This window comes from Harpia harpyja, chromosome 2 (assembly GCF_026419915.1).
Source record: "Harpia harpyja isolate bHarHar1 chromosome 2, bHarHar1 primary haplotype, whole genome shotgun sequence".
NCBI classification, from domain to species: domain Eukaryota; kingdom Metazoa; phylum Chordata; class Aves; order Accipitriformes; family Accipitridae; genus Harpia; species Harpia harpyja.
This window is the reverse complement of record NC_068941.1, coordinates 19,835,265-19,846,408: the sequence shown is the minus strand read 5'-3', so window position 1 is coordinate 19,846,408 and position 11,144 is coordinate 19,835,265. Positions and strand designations below refer to the sequence as shown.

Below are 11,144 nucleotides of genomic sequence, written 5' to 3'. Positions count from 1 at the left end.
TGGGCTCTGGAAGCGTCACTGCCACCGCCTGCATGGAGTCCCCTTGGAGCCCGCGCAGGGTGTGGGTGCCCAACAGCCAGCCGTTACGGGCTTCCTTCCCTCCTCCTGCACAGCCCGCTCTCGGGCCCCCTGTTGCATGCATTATGCCCACCCAGGTGTCTGGAGAGAAGTTTTCGGAGGTGTCCCCATCTCACCTCAGCCCCACCCTGCCTTTCTAGCCAGGAGGTGTCAAACAAAAGGCTCTGGAGCCCAAGCAGAGCTTTGGCAGAGTCAAGCCACCCAGCTGAAAAGCCGCCCCCTGTAGCTTCCCTCTCCCCAGGCACGGTTCCTGCCTGGGATTTCGTTGTCCCCGTGGCACAGGGTGGTGGCTGCACAGCTCTGGGTACCCCTGACAGCGCTGCCCTGGGCACCCCGCAGCTCCCTGGCTGTGCAAGCCCCCGGATGCTCCCCCCTGCAGCTCTGCTCCCCTGGGTGCCCGGCACTGCTCCTCCTCCTCCCCCTCCTCCCTCCTCTCCCCCCATGGAAAATCCCCTCCTCGGCAGAGATGTTGCAGCCACAGCAGGGCACACTGCCAGAGAACAGGAGGTGCAAGGGCCACCAACAGCAGGGCTACAGCCAAGCTGGTACAGCAAAGCCTTGGGAGAGGGCTGCCCTTGGAGCAGGACTGAAGCTCCAGCCCTGCTTCCTGCAGTGGCCTTTCCCTGCCCCACCAAAGCTCACCCACTGCCGAGTGCAGATTTCACAGCCACCAAGGAAAGACCCACATCGTCAGACCCAGTGGTTTGCAGATGGGGCTTTACTGAACAGACGGAAGCATTGGTGTTAACAGCCTGGCTGGCCGGCACTGGCGCTCGTCATGCTGGAGGAGGCTCTTGCTGGACATCTCTCTCGGGAGCCTCTGTGCCCGAGAGGCTCTCCTGGCACTCGCCGACGTGGACCAGATCTGCTCCGCAGGGCTGAGGAGTTGAATACAGAGCTCTGTAGTCTTGTATGCACAGGGAGGTGCAGAGCACCACTGCAAGTCTAGTCAGGACACATGTGGTGGGATCTGCTTCTGTCTGGAGAGAGCAGGCCCATGGTCCGTGCTATGCAATCCCAGCCTGCTGCTCTCCACGCCACGAGGGCTGTTGGGAAAAGACCCTCTTTGCCCGGGGGCTGTGGGAACTCAAAGGAAGGAAGGGCACTGCCGGGCAGGGGCAAACACCGGGCATGTTTGGAGATCCTTACCTGAGGCAGTTCTCCTCACCACCACAGCAGTGGGCTTGTCCCTCTACCTTCTCGAGGAGGCGGGTCGCTGCTCCTCGCAAAGCCCGCGGGGTCGTGGGGAAAGGCTGCTACCACAGCAAGGGCTAAAGTCTCCCATCTCGACCAAGACCCTCCCACCTCTCCCCTCTCCCAGTCGCCCTCGCCGCCATGGTCCCATTCAACCCCACAGCCCCCTCAGTGCTGGCTGTGCTTGGGGCTGCAGAGAGGCACCTGGCATCAGGGACTGACCCATGCCATTCCCACGGTATGACAAAGGAGAGGATGCTGTCCATGTCCAGGCCCGTGGCTCTGGGATTTGCTTCCCCCACCCACAGCTGGGTCACCAGCCCCCAGCTGGCCCAGGTCTGGCCTGAAGCTGGCCCACACTCACCTTTTCAGAGGTGAGGACTCCAAAAGGCAGAGACTCAGCTTGTCCTCTGGGCTCTCCTCATCCCCCGTGGATGGCCCTTTTCTGCCCTCTCCCCACCACTCTGGAGTGCCACGAACGCAGGAGCCCTGCACAGAGAGAGAGGGGTGAGCACAGGAGGTGTCACTGGGCAGCAGGGAACTGGTACAGTCCCACACAGGACAGTCAGCCCCCACGCTCCTAGGGCTTAGGGACCTTCCCACCTTGGCTCCCCGCAGGACAGGAATACTCTTTTCCTCATTGTTTTTCACCGCCTGCAGCACCTGGGCCTCCCATGGCTCTCGCTTGTCTTTCCAAGCCTTCGGGGGTGCCACTTTTGCCCTTGCCTTCTGCTGGCACTTCTTGCGCAAGGAGTCCCAGAGCTTGCGTCCTTCCTCCTCCGTGCACACACGGGGCTGCGCCTGCAGGACCACGGCAATGCAGCAGCAGGCAGTGTTAGTCTCCCCGGCGGAAGGCTGAGGGGATTTTAGCTCTCTCCCTCCCTCCTGCCCCTTCTTCTCAGCCTCTCTGTCAGCCCTGGTTTGCTCACAGTCCTCACAGGACCGACTGCAGAGCCTTTCTGCAATGACCCCCTGAGCCAAGTGACCACGGGGCTGAAAGCAACCCAGCTGCTTGCTATCCCAGACAAGCCTGGCAGTGCTGTCGCCATTGCAAACACCACCAGATCAATTCTTCGGGTGTTGCTGGAGATGACAGAAGTGAAGGCTGTCTTCTAAATGGACAGAACAACCTGTTGCCTCTCGAGAAAACCTCGGGAGAAGTGCTTCAGCCTTCAGCTAAGCACACGATATGGGGTCTTGCAAGACATGACATCCGTATCACTGCGCTTTTCTACAGGTGGACACGACACAGTCCCTCCAGGAGCCCACGCCACGTACCGGTCCTGCCCTCCTCTTCCCTGCCCTAGCAGGGGGTGCAGGTTGGGGTCCAGCTTCCCGCAGCTGTGGGCTGCTGCATGCCTCTTGCCCCAACCGACACCACTGCAGCACTGCCAGCTCGCTGCAGACACACAGTGGGAGGAGGTGGCGTGAGCACAAGGAGACCGCTCTCCAGCCGGGGCTCCCAACCTGGGTGCCCGCCGCAGCCGCAGAAGGTGGCTCCGCCGAGAGGCCAGTGCCAGGAAAAGCGCCTGTCTCCCCCGGTGCTGCGGGGAGCGGGAGGAAGGGCAGCGCGGGAGAGGAGACACTGCCCGTGTCTGGAGAGATTTACCACTTGAGCTTGTCCTGCAGATCCGTCTGGTCATCCCTCTGCCCCCTGCGCTTGCGGGTGACCTGCCCCAGGATGCACGTCACCACCTGCCGCAGGGCCTGGCGTGTCCGTGGGGAAAGGCTCCTGCAACAGCAAGGACAAAGTCTCTCTGACCCTTCAGCTGCGACTCTCCTGCCTCTTCCTGCACCCAGCCCCACGCCTACGTGGCCCCATTCGGCCTCACGACCCCTTCAAGGCAGCAGGAGTTTCAAGCACCTGCTTTGGCCCCTGCCATCGGGCTCTAACCCAGCTCATTCCCATGGCTGGAGAAATCCCCGGGCGCTCTGTGAGGCCCCATGGCTCAGGGGTTGGCTTCCTTGACCCACCACCAGTGGCTCACCACCACCCCAGTGCTCCAGGGCTCAGCTGGCGCTGGCGCACTCTTACCGCTTAGGGGGGACAGTGTCGTCCTCGCAGACTGTGGGTGGCTCTCCTCTGGCCTCTTCCCACTCCTCCATCATCGTCTCCAGGAGGTCGGGGCTGGAGTCCCCCGTCTCCGTGCTAGTTGAGGGGCTGACTGGTGCTTGCTCAGCGGTACTGGATTCCTGCACAGGAAGAGACTCTCATACAACAGCCCCGCACCCGCAGGGTGCTGCTTCCCAGCATGCACACCCCCAGGCCACTTCTGGCAGGGACCCCAGCGGGATGGGGAAAACCAGGAGAAGGACCTCAGCATACCCTTGGGGTGATGCCTGAGTGTCACCAGGGTTTCACTACAACTCCCTGTCGCCCCTCTTGCTCAGGAAAGGCAGCAGTCACCCGCCCAGCTCTGCTGCAGCAATGCTGCTGGGACGGCTGGGGTGCTAGAGGTACCTTGCAATCTCAGCCCCCCAGAAGAGAAAGTGCTCTTTTTCTGCAGGAATTCAAAGTACCTGGCTCCTCTGTGTCTCCTTTTCTCTCTTAGCTTTCGCTTTCACCGTCTCCTTTTCGCTCTTAGCCTTCTTTTTGGTCACTGGCCGGGTTTGCAGTTTACTTTTTTCCTCCTCCGCCAGCTCTGTTTTCTCCTTTTCCTCTTTATCCAAGTATTTCTGGATGTGTTCTGGAAGCTTCTCCTTCCTCTTCAAGTGTTTATTCTGGAGGGGGACGAAAATGCAACAGCAGGCAGCATTAGTCTGCCCTGCAGAGGGCTGGGCTGTTTTCATTCCTACCCTCCCTTCTGCCCCTTCTCTTCTGCCTTTCTGCCCACACTGGTTTGCTCCCAGTGGGAAGTTTGCTCCCACCAAAGAGCCCGTCTGTAATGACCAGGAAGATAAGCGACCACCAGGCTAAAAACCACCTGGCAGCTGGCTGTCCCAGACAAGCCTTCCAGTCACGTTGCCGGCAGAAACATTCACAAGTAAGGTCTTTGGGTGTGTTTCATGAGGCTAATGGAAGTGAAGAATATATTCTCAAATGGCAGAGTCACCCGCCTCTCTTCAAGTAAACACCAAAGCAACTAGTCAGTGGCCCTGTGCACACACAGTGAAGAACCTTGTGAGAATCGGCATGCGTGGAGCGGCGCTTCTCTACGGTCCAGTACGACACGCTCGCTGCAGCAGCCCGTGTCAGGTACCTTTTCTCTCCTCTCAATAGCTCTGGCAATGAAGTCTACTGTTCGGGGTTCGACCAGAGGAATTAGTTTCTGTTTCTCTTTCTCCTCCTTTTCCTTCAAGGAGCTCCCCTGGATGGCCGGTAGCTGCCTGCAAAGACACAACAGGGTGTGTTGGCAGGAGCGCAGGAGGAGCTGGTTCTGCATCTTGCGCTTCCAAGTGGTGCGCCTGCTTCTGCAGCAGAATGCGCTCTACTTGCCTCCTTGTGATCAAGTCCACAGAGACAGAGAAGACCCCAAGCTGTCAGACTCAGATGTGCCCAACAGCCCCACTAAAACTCAGGATGCCCAGGTCTAGGCCCTCTCTTGCTGGAGCAACGAGAGGAACAGGGTCCTGCGCCCGGAGATACCGCTACATCCTTCGGGTCAGTGCACCGAAGTCTGCTCAGTGGTCCGAAATAAAAGAGTGCGCACGGGCTGTACGAGGAGGTTGGGCCCTGGGGACGCGGTGTCAAAAGGAGGAGGACACGACCCCATGAGAAAAGCAATCCTGCCACTGAGCTCTCCTTGGCCCTTCTCTTTTGCAGGCCATAAGACATAGAAGAGGCTTCCGGTTAATCGGAGGAACCCTCTGCAGTACCTAAGTGCAGAACACTGTTCTCAGCAAACAGAAAGGTCGGGGTCATTTCAATCTGAAGGGAAAGCCAAACAGACCTTCCGCTCCTGGAAGGAGCACTTGCAGTTAGTTACTCAACGGATACGCACACCAGGAGCAAAGACAGAAATGGTGCTGCTGGCAGAGTCTCCCAAGAAGCTAAAAGACGCTTGCCGTGCACCAAGGAACCATTAGTTAGTGGGACGTGGGATAACTGCACTTTGAGTTTGTCTAGCCCCTGTGTCCAGGAGAAACATCCCGCTCCCACACAGACGAGAGAGCACGGGGTCACCCTCACCATTTCTGCAAGCGTCTCACCTGGCGCGAGGCTCCCTCCCCTCAGCTTTCTGACCCTGCTCTGACTTTACAGTCGCTGCAGGTAACCGCTTTGGAGAAAGCCTTGCTCGACGAAGGAGGCGCTGCTCGGCAAGGTCCTCTAGAAACAGGAAATGAGACGCGTCTTCAGAACAGCATCTTGGTGTTGTTCTGGGAACTGGGTGCCTATTATGTCCCAGTTCCAAGAAGAGTGATGTGCAGGTCTGCTCAGGCCTGTGGTAACACTGATGAAGGTGGTCCTTTTCACCCCTTTGGATGAAAGCCATGTCTCCTGGGAGGTCTTAGGCCTTTTCTGACACTGGGTTTTTTGCCCAGCTCCTCATGCCTGCAGTGCACCATTATTCCCCGGGGAAAACTGTTTCGACAGCTTTCTCTCATCCGTGTGCTGTAATGGGGGGCTCCCTGGGAGATGCTGGTGGTCTCCAAGAGCCATGCTGGGGAAGGGAATCATTTAGCACAAGAGGAGCCAGCTCTTGGATTTCTGCATTGGTCCCATGCACACAGATTTGCTGCTGGGGCAGGTTCACACCAAAGGCATTGCTTCTGAGAATATGATGGAAAGAAGCAGGGTTAGAGGCTGGCACTGTTTGCAGCACAGGCTGGGGAGTGGAGGCCGCTGGGAAGGTGTCCTTCAGCAGTCCCAGTGGCCATTTGTGGTGCAGGGCTGTCCTGAGACCTTGTTCCACAATGGGTCACTGGAGCTTCACCATAATGGCTACAGAGAGTCACAGGAGGTGCCTCTGCCTCTTCCAGGCATGCTGGGGGAGCCTGAGCTCTAATCCCCTCCAGGAGCGGAGGAAGGAAAACCTCCAGCCCCCTGCCAGCAACCCGCTGGTCCCTTACCTTTCTTTCCACTGCCATCACCTTTTCCCCAGCCCTTCTCTGGGGTGGCCTTCACATGTCCTGTCAGGTCTGCTTTCACTGTTGGCATTTTAGGCACGGTCTCAAGCTTGTACCTGGAAAGAGGAAGTAGGCACCAGGCTGAAAAAAGGACACCGCTTTGTTTCCCAAGGCAGCCCATCCCGGAGGACCACAGCAGGAACTCCCGTTGCTGCTTCTGGGGAAAATGATTCCGCTCTTTACTCATAGTGCACATGGAGGGCAGACTAATCTCTAGTGCTCTGATTATGCAATACCATTTTGAATCCTGATCTAGTCCTCCAAGTTTCTTGTAGAGCCTTGCAGATTAATGCCTTTGCAGCTATAAGGAGTCACCTCCCTCCCCTCAGTCGTCGATGGCACTGCACAGCAATGTTGGCACGAGACAGAGCTCTGCAGAACCCCACCAGCTGCAAGGTCCTGTTTGGACAAGAACCCACCCCTCTACCACTTGGCCCCAAGCAGAAGGCAGTCTCACACACAGGAAAGAAAAAGAGCGGGAGAAACCTGATGGAAAATGTTGCCTAAATGCCTCTCTAGGTCCACAGTAGGACAGGCACATGAAGCATTGTCGCTGTCCCATGTTCCTCCAAATGAAGTCAAACTGAACAAGAGCAAGCAGGGAGTTCCCTGCCGACAGGCCTCTCAAACACTCAGTCCTCAGTGCCATCACGAGTGTAGTTCCCGGCGCCTGGCAAGGCAGCCCTCCCAAGCATGAGCTGAGAAGCTGCTCGCTTGCTCAGCCAAGGGCTGCAGGAGCAAACATACCCCGGTAGGACGACAACACGCCCAGAAGAGGTCTGGGAAGCAGCAGTGTCATGGCATGAGATGACCGAGTCCCTCATCTCTGGCATCTGCAACAAGGATGGAGACAGATGATGGGACATGGGGACACTGGGAAGGGCTGGCTGCTCAGGCCACCTTAGACCAACGCAAGCAAAAAGCCAGAGCAGCCAAAGGGCTCTGGCCTCAGCCTGCCTTGCTCTGCCTGTGCCTCTGCTCCCTACCCCGAGAGTGAGGCCAGGAGCGCTGCCCACCATCAACACTGGCCTTTTGTCACAAAGTGAGGCCCCTCTGGCGGTACCTCTTGCAAAGCCGGACCATCGCACGCAAGGGAAGCGCTCTACAGAGCGCCTGCGGTACTGTAGACCGCAAGGAGCCCAAGTGGCTGAACAAAAGGCATGGCAGGCCAGGAGAAAGCAGCCCCCCAGCCCCCAGAATGCATTTCAGAAGAACCAGGAGTGGCACTGGGAAAATAAAAATCCTACCTCGAGAACAGCTTGCAACATCTGGTCAGTCCCATTCAGCCTTTTCAGAAAGTCTGTGTAAAATCTCATTTTTACGTCTCTTCCCTGGATGATCAGCATGCCCACGTCCCTCCAAACGAGGGCAACGTTATCCCTGTTCTCGAGGCAGACACGGAAAAGACGCATGGTCCTTTCCACGCAGAGCTGCACCGTGCCCTCAGAGACAGCGTTGTCTGAGGCTATCTGAGCGTATGGCAGTTGCTCAAAATGTTGATGACCTGAAAAACAAGAGAAGAGAAACACGTGAACTTGCAGAGCTGCTAAGCAGGCTACAATCAAAAGTCTGCAGCTGCCAGGCTCTCATGCAATACGTTGCTACTGAGTTGTCTAGCTGGTACAGCGCCTCTGAGGAGAAGCTCCGGTCATCCCTTCCTGCTAGAGGTGGAAAGTGAGGTGTGGAGCCAACAGCTGTGGTTTCTCTGATACAGAAAGGGAAGGAAAGAGGCTTAGGCGCTTGGCAGGAAGAAGAGCCATGACTGCAGGACAAGGTGGGGAGAAAGGCGCCAGGTCCCACGGCAAGCTGGAGGGTGCCAGGCCACTGGAGCTGTGCCCACACTCTGTGCTCTCTTTGTTGTTAGACACAAATGCACCCCAAACACAGTCCCAAGCTCTTGGTGCCCCCCAGGGTCCCGCGACAGCTGCTGCAATGGCAGCAGCGACTAGGAAGCGCAGGCATTGCGGTCACTGGGTTTTGGAACGAACCGTCTTTCCTCCCCCGGGTTTCCCCCTTGCAAAGAGGCTGTGAGAGCCGGGAAGAGCCTGGCATTTGCCTGTATTAGGTCCAGCGCAGCAGAAAGAGGGAGCGAGAGTTGAAATACCATGTAACAAGAAGACACAGCACCAATAAAACTGGAAGGAAACGTGTTGTTGAGGCAGGTCAGAGAGAGTGTGCTGTTATGCTGTATTGTCCTCTGGTGATTATTCAAAACGAGTAGGTAGGCAGGGTCCTTTTCACAGCAGGCTGGTTTTGTCCAGCTGAAGCTGTTCTCAGGATTGCGGTGGGAGTTTGGTACTCCGCTCAGTCACCTCTGGACAACAGAGCACACCTCCCCACTCTGCTCAAAAAGGCAAGCGCCGCTTTCAGTCTGTCTGCTTACCAGGAACGTCTATGCAACCATATCGGAGGCCATGGTCCCGCGCGATAGCGTTCGCAAGATGAAACACGGGTCTCTCCACAACCACCGGATCCTTCTCCTTGCTGACTACTCGCTCTCTGACAACCACAAAAGTCCCAAGTCCAGGAATGCGGACAGCCTGAAACAGAGGAGGTGGTGGATCAGAAGTCTTGGAGGGACAGATGGATGACTTGTCAGAGAATGGTGACGGCGCTGAGTGCCCTGCCCATGCCTGAGGTACAAAGGAGCAAGGTGGGCTCTTTGGAAACCTTGGGAGAAGACAAAGAGGGCCCACGCTTTTCCCTCTCACTCCCCTTCATTCACAAAGAGCCAGGTAGTTCAGGAAAAGCTGACAAACATCCTTTGGCTCAAAAAGATAAAACATGGGGGGGGGGGGGGGGGAGTGGTGTGTGTGTGGTTCCCACACTTGGAATAAACCCTGAAGTGTCCCAGGCTCCCAAGTTTTGTCATGCAACTCTGACCATGGGGACTCCAGACGCGCCAACCCTTTTTATGACACCAGGCCTGGACCTTATTGTACATCCGAATGGACAGAGGAGGTGGTCCGTTGCACATCTGTGCGTTGCAGGGTCGTGCTGGGGCATTGTTCCGTCTTTCAAAGGAGGGGCAAACCAGTTGCACTCCATGGCAAAGGTCTGTCAGGACTTCATCAACCTTCGTCAGGATGTGAGGGGAGGAGAAGGAGGTAAGTCCCACCTGGTGGAGAGCCAGCCGTTGGCTGAGGTAGCATGACGTGCTGGCCCAAATCTTGACGAACTCTGGAAAAACAAGGGAAAGACATGTCATGCTCTGAGGCAGCAACCACAAAACCATTCAGCCCACTCCTGTCCAAGGACCAATGTATTTCTAACACAAGTGTTTCAGATGGTCTCTCTAGAGCCCGGCAAGAACCAAAGGACCCCTCAGCTGGCCTCCAGGAGGGCTCCTTTCCTTTCAGGTGCAGTTCTCCAGGGTGTGACTCGCTCCCATGGGAAACCGGCAGTGGATTGCCACGCCAGCGAGGGCACGGTGCTGGGTTCCGCGGAAGTCTCAGAGGGTCAGGGCAGGCCCCGGTGTCTCCCCAGCCAGTTTCCCTGCGTTGCATCTCCAAACACACCGACTCTGCACAGCCCACGAGCACCTTCAGCTCCTCCACTCGGACATGAGCTCAGGGTGGGCAATGCTCACCACCAGGCAAGGAGCAGCCCTTTGGGGCCAGGGACTTCTGCCTGGGGTGCCCCAGGAAAGCAGGGACCACGTCAGGAAGAGAACCAGGAGCCCTGGCTGTCGAATCAGCCCCTCGTCCCTCAGGGATGGTCAAGCAGGTCCCTCCTTGCAGTCACCAGTCCTGAGCAGCCACCCCCACAGCCCTCAGGGTTTCCATGCCTGTTTTCAGAGATGTCCTTGACCTGGCAGCACTCATGAAATTGGCTGTGAGGGCCTTACCAGTACTCTTGAGCTTCTCAGTTGTTGGAGACAAGTGAGGCCGCAAGAAGAGGTCTTTTGCCATCTTAGTTCCACCCTTGCTCCAGGTCAAGAACTGCAGCAGGTGGCTGGCCGATGGCTTTCTTGCTTCCTGCAAAAAGCCTACTCCTCCTCTCTGCTCTCCTCCGCCGCCGCCCTTCACCACCCCCAGTGCTGTTGTGCTGCCTCTCTCCGCCTTCTCCTCCTCACTGCAGAGCAGCTCTTCTAGAGCAGAGCGGTGGCAAGAACAGCCCCCAGCGCCTGGCGTCCCCTCGGCCTTGCCGGGGGGTGTGGGGTGGATGCTGGTCCCGATGGGGAAAGAGGGGCTGTCACCACTGTGATGTGGGGCTGTCCCACTGTGACCCCAGACTGTGTCACAGAGGGGCTGCACGCACCCAACCCCCCTCCCCACCTGCCCAGGCCCTGCCGGGGGGCTCTGCAGTGGGAAGGGTCTTCAGGGGGCTGCCCCCACCTCACGGTCTCCAGACCAGGAGGGGCTTCCCCACGCGGGGGCTCAACCAGGCTCTAAGTGCTTATGGGCTTCCTTCTACCCTTCCCTGCTTCTTCCTGCCTCTCTTAGCCAACATGTCTGCAGCGGGGTGAGACAAGGGGAGTCAAGAGAATCTCAGTAGACATAATAAGGGGGGATGAAGGATGATGTTTAGCGCTTACATTGTTGAAATTAGCTGAGGCAGAGACAGTCTTTGATAAGCAAGAGCTAGTCCCAAGGACCAGCCAATGAGGTAGAGACAGCTCCTGATAAGAAGCAGGAGCAGGCCCCAAGAGCCAGCTAAGACCGGTCTTGCGGCTTGGGTGAATACCAAGAAATCACTGAGCCTGCGCAAGAAAAAAGGTTACTAGCGGTGACGAAGAGGAGTCGTCTATCTTCATCTCTGCGACCACCAGACGACCACCATAAAGAGGCACTGCGCAAGCGCAG

The 11,144-nt window shown here is 57.4% G+C and overlaps 1 protein-coding gene and 2 long non-coding RNA genes across 3 annotated transcripts; all 3 read right to left on the bottom strand.

Moving 5' to 3' along the window:
* Window positions 1-775: 775 nt before the first annotated feature.
* Window positions 776-1,699, bottom strand: LOC128152438 (uncharacterized). The gene is made up of 2 exons (XR_008238651.1): window positions 1,637-1,699; window positions 776-956 (listed from the first exon to the last, which is right to left on the bottom strand). It is a non-coding gene; the product is annotated as an uncharacterized LOC128152438 (long non-coding RNA).
* A 13-nt stretch (window positions 1,700-1,712) lies between these two features.
* LOC128152430 (uncharacterized) lies at window positions 1,713-2,642 on the bottom strand. Its single transcript, XR_008238650.1, has 3 exons — window positions 2,551-2,642; window positions 1,876-2,073; window positions 1,713-1,761 (listed from the first exon to the last, which is right to left on the bottom strand). It is a non-coding gene; the product is annotated as an uncharacterized LOC128152430 (long non-coding RNA).
* Window positions 2,643-2,877: 235 nt separating this feature from the next.
* LOC128154718 (nucleolar protein 58-like) lies at window positions 2,878-6,370 on the bottom strand. Its single transcript, XM_052815744.1, has 6 exons — window positions 6,283-6,370; window positions 5,422-5,539; window positions 4,473-4,599; window positions 3,793-3,993; window positions 3,308-3,465; window positions 2,878-3,004 (listed from the first exon to the last, which is right to left on the bottom strand). The coding sequence occupies exons 1-6, from the start codon at window positions 6,368-6,370 to the stop codon at window positions 2,878-2,880; spliced, it is 819 nt and encodes a 272-aa protein (XP_052671704.1).
* Between the last annotated feature and the right edge of the window lie 4,774 nt (window positions 6,371-11,144).